Below are 10818 nucleotides of genomic sequence, written 5' to 3'. Positions count from 1 at the left end.
TACCTTTGGACTGTGGGAAGAAATTGGAGTACCCAGAGGAAACCCACTTGGACAGAATAGAATGGCCATCGACTACTCACTGCACCATGCCGCCCTACATTGCCCTATCGAGTTGGGCTGCTTTGAGGTGCTGGCACTTGGGGTTATAAGAAATACAAGCATTTCTCTGCTCCCAGCTTTGAATATTCAAAAAAATGCAGCTGACCAAAGCATCTCTTGGGACCTCAAGATCACCAACTTCACCATTGGCTGGTATCCACACTGGTATATGGTCAGGGATGACCCTTAATAGTGGGTGAAAAGCACATAATGTTATGTCTTTCTTTTCAAAAGATCATAAACAATTGCATTTCTTTTCTGCAGCCCAATGTACCATCTCTCGCATAAGGAAGATACAGAGACAGAGTACCTTCACAATCTTATCCGCAGAAGACAGACGTAAGAATAAAAGATAGAACATTGGTCCTGGCAGTGGAAAAAATGCACTGTACATAGAACACACTGGCCCGAGCTGCTGTAGAGTACACATAAATAGCACTTTGTGTTCACTGACATTCATGACCCTCGCAGCAGGAAGCAGTGGCAGTCAAGCACAGCGGGGATCCTCAGTCGGAGGCACGCGAGTGCGATTGAGCGAGCTGGGGATGGGGACGGGCAGGGCTACGGACGCCGGGTCCCAGGGCCGCCGCCCCCCCCCATCTGCCAAAAGGAACCTCTGGCCAGATCAGAGACACTGAGCCCGTCTCCCCCACACACAACAGAGCTGGAGTGCGGAGGAGCAGGACTTCAAAGGCCTTTCGAGAAAACAGACAGATCAAGGGCAGACGTTTTTGGACCAGCCGCAGGCCTGACCTTTTTCATGGGGCTCCACCCACATTCTGTCCAATTAGGGGCAGTCAGGAATGTGTTACAGCCCTGGAAACCACAGGGCCTGCTGGTGCGTGACCAGGGAAAGGGAAATAGGACTGTACATGAAGTGTAGATTAAATTAATAAGGTAAAACAATCCACCCTTCCCTTTCTGGGCTGGGACACAGAGTCCTTTAATGCCTTTGTTTTCTAAACATGCTGTCCTCCAGGGAAATTCAAATATGCAGGAATAATTTAGAGTTTGGAAATTGGAGAACTCAAAATATACTTCACCTACAGTACCCTGCCTAGAAATATGTCAAAACGACCCCTTATGAAACAAGGCCATTGTTTTCATTTTCCCAAAGCCTAGCCCTTGTTTAATCATAATACTGGTTTTACGTGTAGACCATTGTGGTTTTAGCTGAACTGAAGGTCTGAAATTAACTGAAATGTCACATTAGACAAAATGTGGTTACGCCTGGAAGGGAACAGAGGTGCTGACAGAGGCCTGAGCCGGAGCACGACTCTAAAGATTAGCTTGGCATTTGCAAGCTTACAGAGAACCATCCATTTCAACCCCCAGCTGCACAGCCTAACATAAAAGCCCTTACCCTCAGGAGGAAGACGCAAATACAGATAACACACAAATAAAACAAAACAATTCAAGGCTATTTTTGGGCTTGAAATGCCTTCAGTTTCACAATAACATGCCAACAGGTTACAGGAAATGGTTTCCAATAGAAACGTGCTTTTAGCTTTTAACTTTAGCCACGGGGCGGTGGCAGGGGACCCTAATAGGCTATTTGTTTGAGGGCCATGGACTGTTTCCATTCCTGCCTCCCGGCATAATACCATGTACGTCGGCAACATCCTCATTGAGATAACACTTTCCATGTAACCACCCACAGCTGTCAAGTCCATTAAAAGTGGGAGGGGGAATTCTCATTCCCATTTTGAAAGTGTGAAAGGGAAAAGAAAACATAAGAAAGGAACAAAATCCAGTGGACAACAGAGTAGAAAAAGCCTTTGCCTGTGAAGCCTCACGCAAGTACGTAACAGTTCAGCTAGCATTTACCCCTCATTCTTATCCAGATTGGTGTCTGTTTTCCCACTCCTATCTTCCACTGAACCCATGACCTGCTCAACTTCAGTGTTTATTGAGTGTGTCCTGAGTGTGTGGGAGAAAAATAAACACTGCACAAACAAAGCACAAATATTCCCGTTACTCAAGGACTTTCTTTTATTATTTTAAAACAAATAAAAGGACAAGAAACAAAATTAAACAAGTATCCTCATAACTTAAAAAATAATCATTCATAAATATAAACAGAACTTATTTGTATTATCTACACAGATGGGTTAACGCCCCCCCTCATCTCCGAGATATGCAACATGTACTGGAGGTGCTGCTTGTGGTATATACACGTATACAGATGAGAAGATGGCTGTTTCCTTGGCCAAGCTGGTGGCTGTAGGAACATAATAGCACAGCACGTTCAAACACAGCTCCCATTGCTCCTTCAGGCAAGACTCCCACTTCCTCAACCGTGATAGCCAACCTCAGCTTACGCATTGCTTCAAACACCAACAGCAGCCATTTGGAGACTAGTGCACAAACTTTCAAATTTTAAGCTTGAAAAAAGACTCTTGGATCTGGAGACAGTACTCTGATTTGTCCCATCCAGACTCAAGGGTCCATTTCTGCTTTTCTTTAAAAAGAAATGTGGTGGCCAGATGGGCAGCAGGCTTTGGTTCACAATGAAATTGACAGGAACGAAAAATAAAATAAATTAAAAAATATATATATTTTTTTAGTTTGGAAATTGAGTTTACCTTCTCCAAGCCTTCAATATGATCATCTCATTTGGGTGAAATTTATTTACTTTTGCCAGAAAAAATGCTCAGTGGACTTCAGTGGTACTCTATCATTGGCTAATCAAGACACACACAAAAATGAGCTTCTTATAAAAAACATATATCTTTTCCCACAATTTACAAACGCATTGAGCAATTTCTGTACAAAATACCTCCAACACTACCAGTCAAACACAAGTGCTCTGGTGGTGTCACGTGGTGAGCTGACACACTCTCTGAGTCATCATCCACCCCTCAGTCCAGCATACCAGACACCAAGCCACCCCACTGCTCTACCACCATCATATCCACTCAACTAACAAGATCATTAAGATCATCAACTTCACAGTGAATGCAGATATATATATATTATGGGAGGGGAAAGAGTAAGAAAGAGAGAGAAAGAGAGATTTGAGTGCATAAAGGACTCACCCTCACAGGACAGTCCACAGCTTTAGGAGGGAGGGAAAAATAAAACGTAGCCTACTCACAGTATAATTACCCGAGGTCATCTGCTAGCCATTAAAAAGACACTTCACATGGTTCTGCACAAAAGTTCAATTTCCTAGGGTGGTTGTGAAGAGACTCGGGAATAAAGATGGTGGTCAACTCCAGCAAGACCAAACTACCAGAACCAAACCTCAACTGTGTGTAACGGGAGACCAATTCCCCTCGTTACGCACTGGATTCATGATAATTGTCCAAGCAGCTTGAAAAAAAAAATGAAAAAAAAATTGAGGGCCAGGACAACATATATAAAGGTCACCTACAATAGATTGCCAAACACCTGGCAATTTCTACTGCAGCACAACTGAACAGCCCTGAAGAACAAGGTTACTAGATTTGACGAGGTAAAAACTTATTGATCAGCACAGTCAGCATAAGGATTTTTCCACATTGCATATTCTCCGCTTGCCAAAAGCAGGCAAAAACTGAAACAATAACATGTGTGTCATGCGCTGCCCATCAAATTTGCACAGATAAATCAACTGAAGGCCAGCGATTCTACCACTAATTCAGCACTGTCCACAGCCTGAGCGACACTCAGCACGTTACCACACGCTCCTAGGGTGTTACGAAGCACTCTCTCCCCCCCGATTCTCAAAGAGCGCACAGCTGGCAAAAGAAAAAAGTCCCCCCCCCCCCATCAGGCAGCACTGCTCTTAGCTTTGATACCTAGAAGTACTTTCTCCTCCTATCCAGTGACTAATTTGCACAACAGGAATGCACTTGCTTCACCCAAGTGCCAAGCGCCAGAACAAATGTGCTGAACTTTACAATCCCAGAGAGACACCCAGGTTTAGAGGAAGCCCCCTGCAAAATAAATGGAACTTCTGGACAAAGAATGCACTCGCTTTGAGATGACTCGCTTGCAAATGCCAGACTGTAGTAGGGTATTTTGGGATTTGCTCGTTTGAAAAAGTTCTAATTGGCCAAGCGCAGAAACTATACACAATACATATGCAACAACAACCATCTCTGCCAGCCATAGTGAATGTGAAAAGGCTGGAGTGGGGGGTCGTTTCACAGCTATGTTCCATCAGACAGTATTTTTTTAAAAAGAGCTAAAATAATATATCCTTGGGGTGCATATTTCAGATCTGAAATTTATCGAGTTAAAACTTTGAAATGTAGATAATCTGCGCACTTGAGAAAACACACTAGTTTCACATTACTCAGACCTAATGTTTTCAATATGAACCTGGCAAACAAACTTGATTAATCTGACCATTCATAGAAAAATGTAAATTCAAGTACCTGCCCTGTATTGTCATGCTGACCCTCCAGTTAGGGTGGATACAATATTCATTTCTTGCATGCTTGGTTTTAAGGAACAATATTCAAGTGGGATGTGGGCCTGGATTGACCGGGCAGGTAAACACACTAAAGTCCTTCCTGATATCAGTAAAATGCTTGCTTTGGATGCCTTCCTTCAGGCTTGACAATGTTCCAATAGAAGCCGTTTAAAATGCTTGATAAACGTCAAGGCAAACATACATATGGACATACATGCTAATGATTAGGATTTGGCATTAGCTCTCCCAGTTATACAGGCTCTTGAAAGTTTAGATTGTGACAGCATCTCAATGTTCTGTTGGTCTGCACGCACTGAAAATGAAAACAAAAAAAAAAACATCCGAAATAGGGTGTCAGCCAATTTCCAGGAAATGGCTGATACCCTAGTTACTCACTATATAGAGAAATAATGGGCCATTTCAGACACAGTCCAGGTCAGCGCATGTCAAGAACGATGAGCAGAGAACTAGCTGTAAACACACCTTGACATTTCCCAGCATGCATTTCCATTCTGGAGGAAAGCTGGGGATGGGAGGGGACCTGTCAGCTAAAAGAACAAGCCCAGCGTGAGCTGTAACGGAGAACTTTCCGGACTGTGGAATATTGGGCACGACTCTGATTGGCTGCTAAGAACAATGAAGGGCTTAGGTTTAGGGGGAAACAGCAGGGCAACCACTGCACTCATGGACTCAAGCAGAAAAGCTAACAGACCTAGAGGAGATGAGATTCAGAAATCATAACGGAGGAGGTAGCGCAATGGTTTGAAAACTGACACCACAATGGGCCTTCACCTGCTACCCCCCTGTGGCATGACAGGGCATTACACAATTTTGAGTACAGCATCAAATATGGTGGAATGTATAAGGTATGCCAATTTCATTTTTAGTTGAGGTTCTTCTGTAGTGGCAACCATTTAATCATGAAATAGTGACTGGAACACATTTTCAGGCCATTAGGAAAATTAAGAAACAACTGAAAAAAGTGTAAAAAGATGTTTTAAAAACTGTTAGAAAGTGTAACTTTGTCACTCAAACTACCCCTTACATTATGCTGGAACAGTGTCTGCATTTGAGATTTTAAAAATGGTAACAAATCAAGCTTTGCGTAGAGCAATGCAATGACAGATGTGGAATTATACGGTATGCCAGTGGATTCAAAAAGAACCAGCATTCCTACATAGATGCAACTGTGATGTTTCATACACTATGTTTGTAATGGTCCAACTTCCTTTCAAGGAAGCGGCAAAAAGAAAAGGACTACCACCTTCGATTAGGCAATTTCTGTTAGTGACCATCAGGAGCCCAAACTCAACCACAGGGGGCCAAACTGAAACCAAAAACACCTTAGTGAGATTATTTGGGAGGAAACACCTAGTTATTTATTAGATATTTCATATTTATTAATTCAGTTGTGGAATTAAGCTCAAATCCTTATAAAAAAAATTACAGCCAAAATAAAACTTTTAACTGTATCCCTTAATACAAGCAAAAGGACCAAATCTAGAGGTAAATGTGGAGATAATTTGTGCATCTGAAGAGCTAAAACTAGCAAAGGTCAGCCCTCCTACATCTATGCTATTACAACTGACACCAAGTGATTGGAAATGCAGAACCAGCAGAAATATTTCTTTCAGAGCCACATCATGCATGACACAGTCAAAACATTTTACAAGGAGCTGAGAGGCTTTAGAGGACATTAAAAACCAAGCTTCAGACTTCTCCGGAACACAAACTCCTTACCAAAGGTCTAAACCAGATAAGCAAGATCACAGGTTTGAAAAAATCACACGCTAACTGGCAATACCCCCAACATGTTTTAAAATGAGAGCTGAGCAGGCACAATCAATGTGCAGTTCTGCTGGAAAAATGACATGACCACTGGAGCTGCTCGCTCAGTAGGTCAGAGAGAGCCCGGGAGAGCTGGGACAGAGCAGGTTTTGGGGCTACTTCCTTTGGGCAGAGCCAAAAACCAGCACCTGTGCTCAACAAAAATCTCTCTGATCTGTAAAGTTATTACTTAAGATTCAATTCCTAGTGTTGAAAACTAAGGGCCAGCTGTTCAGCTTCACACCTACTACTCTGGCAAGCAGTAGGCTACATCTATCTATCTCCCTCCATAACATACTATTTTATGAATTATCCATTGCATCACAACCTCAGCACTGACCTTCCAAAACCAACACACGGGCCTAATCAAGCAATACACACATTGGGATCCATTACATTACAGAGAGGCTGGACTTGAACTTGTCTGAAACGTAGAGAAGAACAGTTTCATGTAAGAGCCACCTGACATAACAGGGCTGTAGTGTACTTTTGAGACAGGTCAGAGAACAGGACTGTATTTTTTTTGTTCTATTCATTCTTCATCTTCTTTTTTCCTCCCAAAAGCACTGTCACACATTAAGCTGGAAATACCCACACTAAATCCCTCAATTGAGCATGTTGCACTGCTTCCATAAGCTATGCCAAGGCAGCAGTCGTTCAGCTCACTGCGAGCCCTTCTAACCACACAGGGGCGCTGTGAGCCCTCTCTGAGGAACACCATGGTTAGAATGAAGTTCAGGATGGCAGGGGCTCAATGGGAGGAGTGAAGGGGGGCGAGGGCGGAGTTTGTCAATCGCTGGCCTTAGCCTAGTCTCCCAGAAGGCCCTGGGCATCGTCACACTTCACACAAAACGACTGGGAAATCCACGTGGATCCGGGGGTGATCCAGCTTAACAATTCCCTGCAGACAGAGGACATAAGCAGCATCACTGCAGTAGCTGCTTAAAGGTGCGGTAAGTTCATTTACTGCAAGAACACTTCTGAGCATATTTTGTTAAATTTCCTGCACATTCTGACATATATCAATAAATTAAACGGAATAAAGAAAAAATCTGGTCTCTCTGACTGCCCCTGGCTCTGAAATCCACCACTCCAAGTTTTACCGTGCCAAATTCAGTCAAAACACAATTTTAAAGCTTTTAAACGCAAGACGAGATGGTAGTACCGGAGCTTTGTGTCATTTGGAGGTTTAGGTAACATTTCCTCCGCTCTGCTCTTATCTCTGTAGCCCTAGCCCCGCCCGCCCTGTTTGCTCTGGCAGCACAGTCGCAACAAGAGCAGGGCAGACAGCTGTCCTGATCGTTAGTTACAATTCAGGCGCAGTAAAATTTCGAGTGGCTGATTTCAGAGCCTAGGGCAGTCAGAGAGACTTATTTTTTTTCTTAGGCCTTTAAATTTATAGATATCTGTTGGGACGTGAAGGAAATTTAACCAAATATGTTCACAACTGAACAAGCACTGTTCTTTATCTCCTTGTTCTATATATTTTCTCTCTCTATAAAGATGTTTTTTCAATGCAAATATTTGCTTGAAATAGTAAAGTACAGAAAATGACTGCGAGTGACCTTTTATGAACTGACAAACACTGAAAAACTCTACTCAATGGTCTCAGTAGTAACACTGCTGTAACACTGACCGACCATTCCCTAGCTCACCTGAGGTATTAAATTCTTTTGAATCCTCTTCAGCTTTGCCCTCTTGCGCCCATTCTTCGTCACAACTGTCTCCTCATAGAACTCGTGCGCCAGGTCGCCATCTTCGTCATAGTAAAGAGAGCTACGGACAAAGTAAAAGTCAGAATTGAATGCTGGGCAAGGCCTTTCATGCCCTCACCCACTATAGGCATGTTGGCACACTAGGCAAGTCAAACAGGTCTGAGTTCTCTTACATTAACTGCCAAGAGAGCTAAAGAATGATGTCTGAAAAGCCAAGTACCTCTAGTAATGTAAAAAAAGATTAATTGCTAAATACAGAAAGGCATATCTATGTAGAGAAATGATTTTTGTTCTCAACAGTATGAATCATCAAAACCTTTCTTTGATACCAACGTAAAAGACATTTTTTTTCATAAGGAGAGTGAAATACTATCCATTTCAGTTGTGAATCTATGGCTCGAGGAGAAATAATTTATGTTATGTGCTGACCGTGCTAGTGGTTTTACTTAATTCGATCTTGCACCTCAGGTGTGCATTTGCACTAAAGGAATATATAGGGAAAACTTTGGGAGTCTGAGAGATCTCCAGATGGCACTGCAGGAGTGGCTGCCAGGGCAACATGAAACTGACTGAGGGCTTAAGTTATAAAACAAATGGGTTGTACTTGTGATAGATGGCTGGAAGCTTTCATTTTCCCTGTGTACACTGTGATTAAACCATGATCGGTGTTCCCTGATGCTCCATCACTGTTACAGGGTGACTAATTGTTCATCAGAGAATAAAACAATCCAATGATTAAGATAAAAAGATCCAGCAAGTAAGGTTCTAAAATATTACATATCACCCAATATTATAATTTAACCCCCCACTCCCCAACCTCACGAGACAAACAAAATGTAAAAAATAGCATCAGATGGACTGTTGGAGCAACACAACTGCTAGATGCCTCGCGTTACAAAACATGCTCCTATATTTACCTCCTTCTTGTAAACACGAACGGTGTACCACTTCGGGAACTTCTGAACCTCGCCAGCGACTGTTCGTTCCCCTCATTGGTTGGATCATTGCCGGTACCTGAGCCGGCAAAAGGCCAAAAGCCTTTGGACTTGGAGCCACTGCCTCCCATGTTCAGCGCCGGAACATTATTTTTTGTCGTAAGACACGAAAGAAGTCTGTCACACTAGCTTAAACACTCCGAAACTCTGTCAAGCGTTTACACCTGAAAAGAGAGAGTAAATAAATAAAATTGAAAAAGTTAGCAAGGACACTAGCATCGCTATATCCACCATAGCCAAGCTGCTGGACAGCTAGGTACTCAGAATAAAAATTCAGATAACCAAACAGTAGGTGATAAATGCAAAACACGATCAACCTAACTTTAACTACGAAAATACTTATTGCATAACTAATCTGGCTGCAAATTTAGAATTATAGCTGCGTATGGTATATGATGTTCACACATACGTTGGATAACATTGTAGCAGTTGGCTACCTCCACACGAAGCAATGATGCATTACTGCCGCACCTCAAATCGAATTTATAACGTTGCATATTCAAAGGAGTCACAATCCACATGTATGCCTTGCATCTGCTGCAGACATTAACTAGGTAGCCAGCTAGCTAACTGTCAATTAGCCATCTAGTAGTTATACTAAATATGCTAGCTAGCAACAACCAAAAAAAAACTTAATTTCAGGCTTCGCACGGCTCAGGCAAATTTAAACCCACGTATTACCCACGTAAGAGAAATGAGAGCCTTATTCGGTTTCCATTCACAGAACTCCACCCGTCTGGTCCCAGCTTTTATGTAGCCTGTGGCGTTTTTCGTCTTCCAACGATTGACAACTAGACTAGCTACCTACTTCAGCTAGCCCGCTAACATCACCCAATTCAGAACAGGCAAGTCAGCGTTTAGCTACACAGCTAAGGTTAGCTTCTTAAGCTAGATACACAAAGCTAGCTAACAAAACAAGGAAAGAATACCAACTCCTATGTCATCTGCCGAAGATGTGGTTCCGTTATCTCTTAAATATATTAGCCACTTACCTAGTAACCCCACTAAGGCCTGGTAAAAATCAGGTCAAACATCATAAAGCTGATCAGTGTTTGCGAGTGATCTGGCTAGCAGGTCTGTTAGTCTCGCTAAACTAGCAGCGTCACCTCGCTATAGCCAATTACGACGCAATATTATATCATACCGATGCCATATGTTCGTCTTATTTCTGTCAATGCCGATATTATGAACGTCCACAATTGGGATGCTTCACTGTTAGTATTCGGTTGCTAGCAGGGTAACGTTAGCTAGATAAAATACGGACCCAGTTTGAGATCCAAACGTTTCTGTCCAGACTCAACCAGACGGCTACTAGCATAAGCATTAGCAACTACATCATTTCCTTTTCCTGTAACGCGTGTCACGTGACAAAGATACCAGGTGCTTTCTCGTTTCTTTCTTGAAGATTTAAGTGTTGCAAATAGAGTCGTATCGCCACCAACTGTACTGGAGTATCGAATGCAGTGCACATTCGATGTCAGCGGTCAACATGGGCAGCAGTTACAGGATCCTTACTAAAATAAGCCTTTTCCTTTGCGCAGCGCTTTGAAAATACTATAATGTTGATATTTTGCAAATGCTTGTTATGGTGGGAATGGTAATTGGTTGTATATTGTTTTTTTAAAAAAAGTTAAAGTACCAATTTCGTCAGATAGGTAGTGTCTTAAATGCATGTTAACTATAATGAAACATGGATGTTTTCAATGTTCAATAAATGCTTCCATTCGCTAAATTAAAATATTTGTTGTAAATATATAATTTTTGCATATTTATGTTTTGA

At 42.3% G+C, this 10818-nt stretch overlaps 1 protein-coding gene across 3 annotated transcripts; it reads right to left on the bottom strand.

Annotated features, from left to right (window-relative positions):
- Nucleotides 1-2073: 2073 nt before the first annotated feature.
- tusc2a (tumor suppressor 2, mitochondrial calcium regulator a) lies at nt 2074-10401 on the bottom strand. Of its 3 annotated transcripts, none has more exons than XM_035382214.1 (4): nt 10303-10401; nt 8961-9202; nt 7984-8104; nt 2074-7229 (listed from the first exon to the last, which is right to left on the bottom strand). In XM_035382214.1, exons 2-4 carry the CDS (start codon nt 9107-9109, stop codon nt 7164-7166), a joined length of 336 nt encoding a protein of 111 aa, XP_035238105.1. In that variant the 5' UTR covers nt 9110-9202; nt 10303-10401; the 3' UTR covers nt 2074-7163. The 3 variants fall into 3 exon arrangements, with proteins under 3 accessions (XP_035238105.1, XP_035238104.1, XP_035238106.1); XM_035382213.1 differs by having other exon boundaries at nt 10183-10380; XM_035382215.1 differs by lacking the exon at nt 10303-10401 and adding an exon at nt 9724-10163.
- Nucleotides 10402-10818: the final 417 nt, after the last annotated feature.

Source organism: Anguilla anguilla, chromosome 11 (assembly GCF_013347855.1).
Source record: "Anguilla anguilla isolate fAngAng1 chromosome 11, fAngAng1.pri, whole genome shotgun sequence".
Lineage (NCBI taxonomy): Eukaryota > Metazoa > Chordata > Actinopteri > Anguilliformes > Anguillidae > Anguilla > Anguilla anguilla.
The sequence above is the reverse complement of the archived record's forward strand: the minus strand, read 5'-3'. Positions and strand labels throughout refer to the sequence as shown.

What these genes read in the sequence shown, in the direction of transcription:
- tusc2a (XM_035382214.1), bottom strand. Translation starts at nt 9,109, where the DNA reads ATGGGAGGCAGTGGCTCCAAGTCCAAAGGCTTTTGGCCTTTTGCCGGC. An exon ending in TTCGTGTTTACAAGAAGGAG is followed by an intron (nt 8,105 to 8,960) that starts GTAAATATAGGA and finishes CTTTGTCCGTAG; the next exon opens with CTCTCTTTACTATGACGAAG. An exon ending in AAAAGAATTTAATACCTCAG is followed by an intron (nt 7,230 to 7,983) that starts GTGAGCTAGGGA and finishes CTCTGTCTGCAG; the next exon opens with GGAATTGTTAAGCTGGATCA.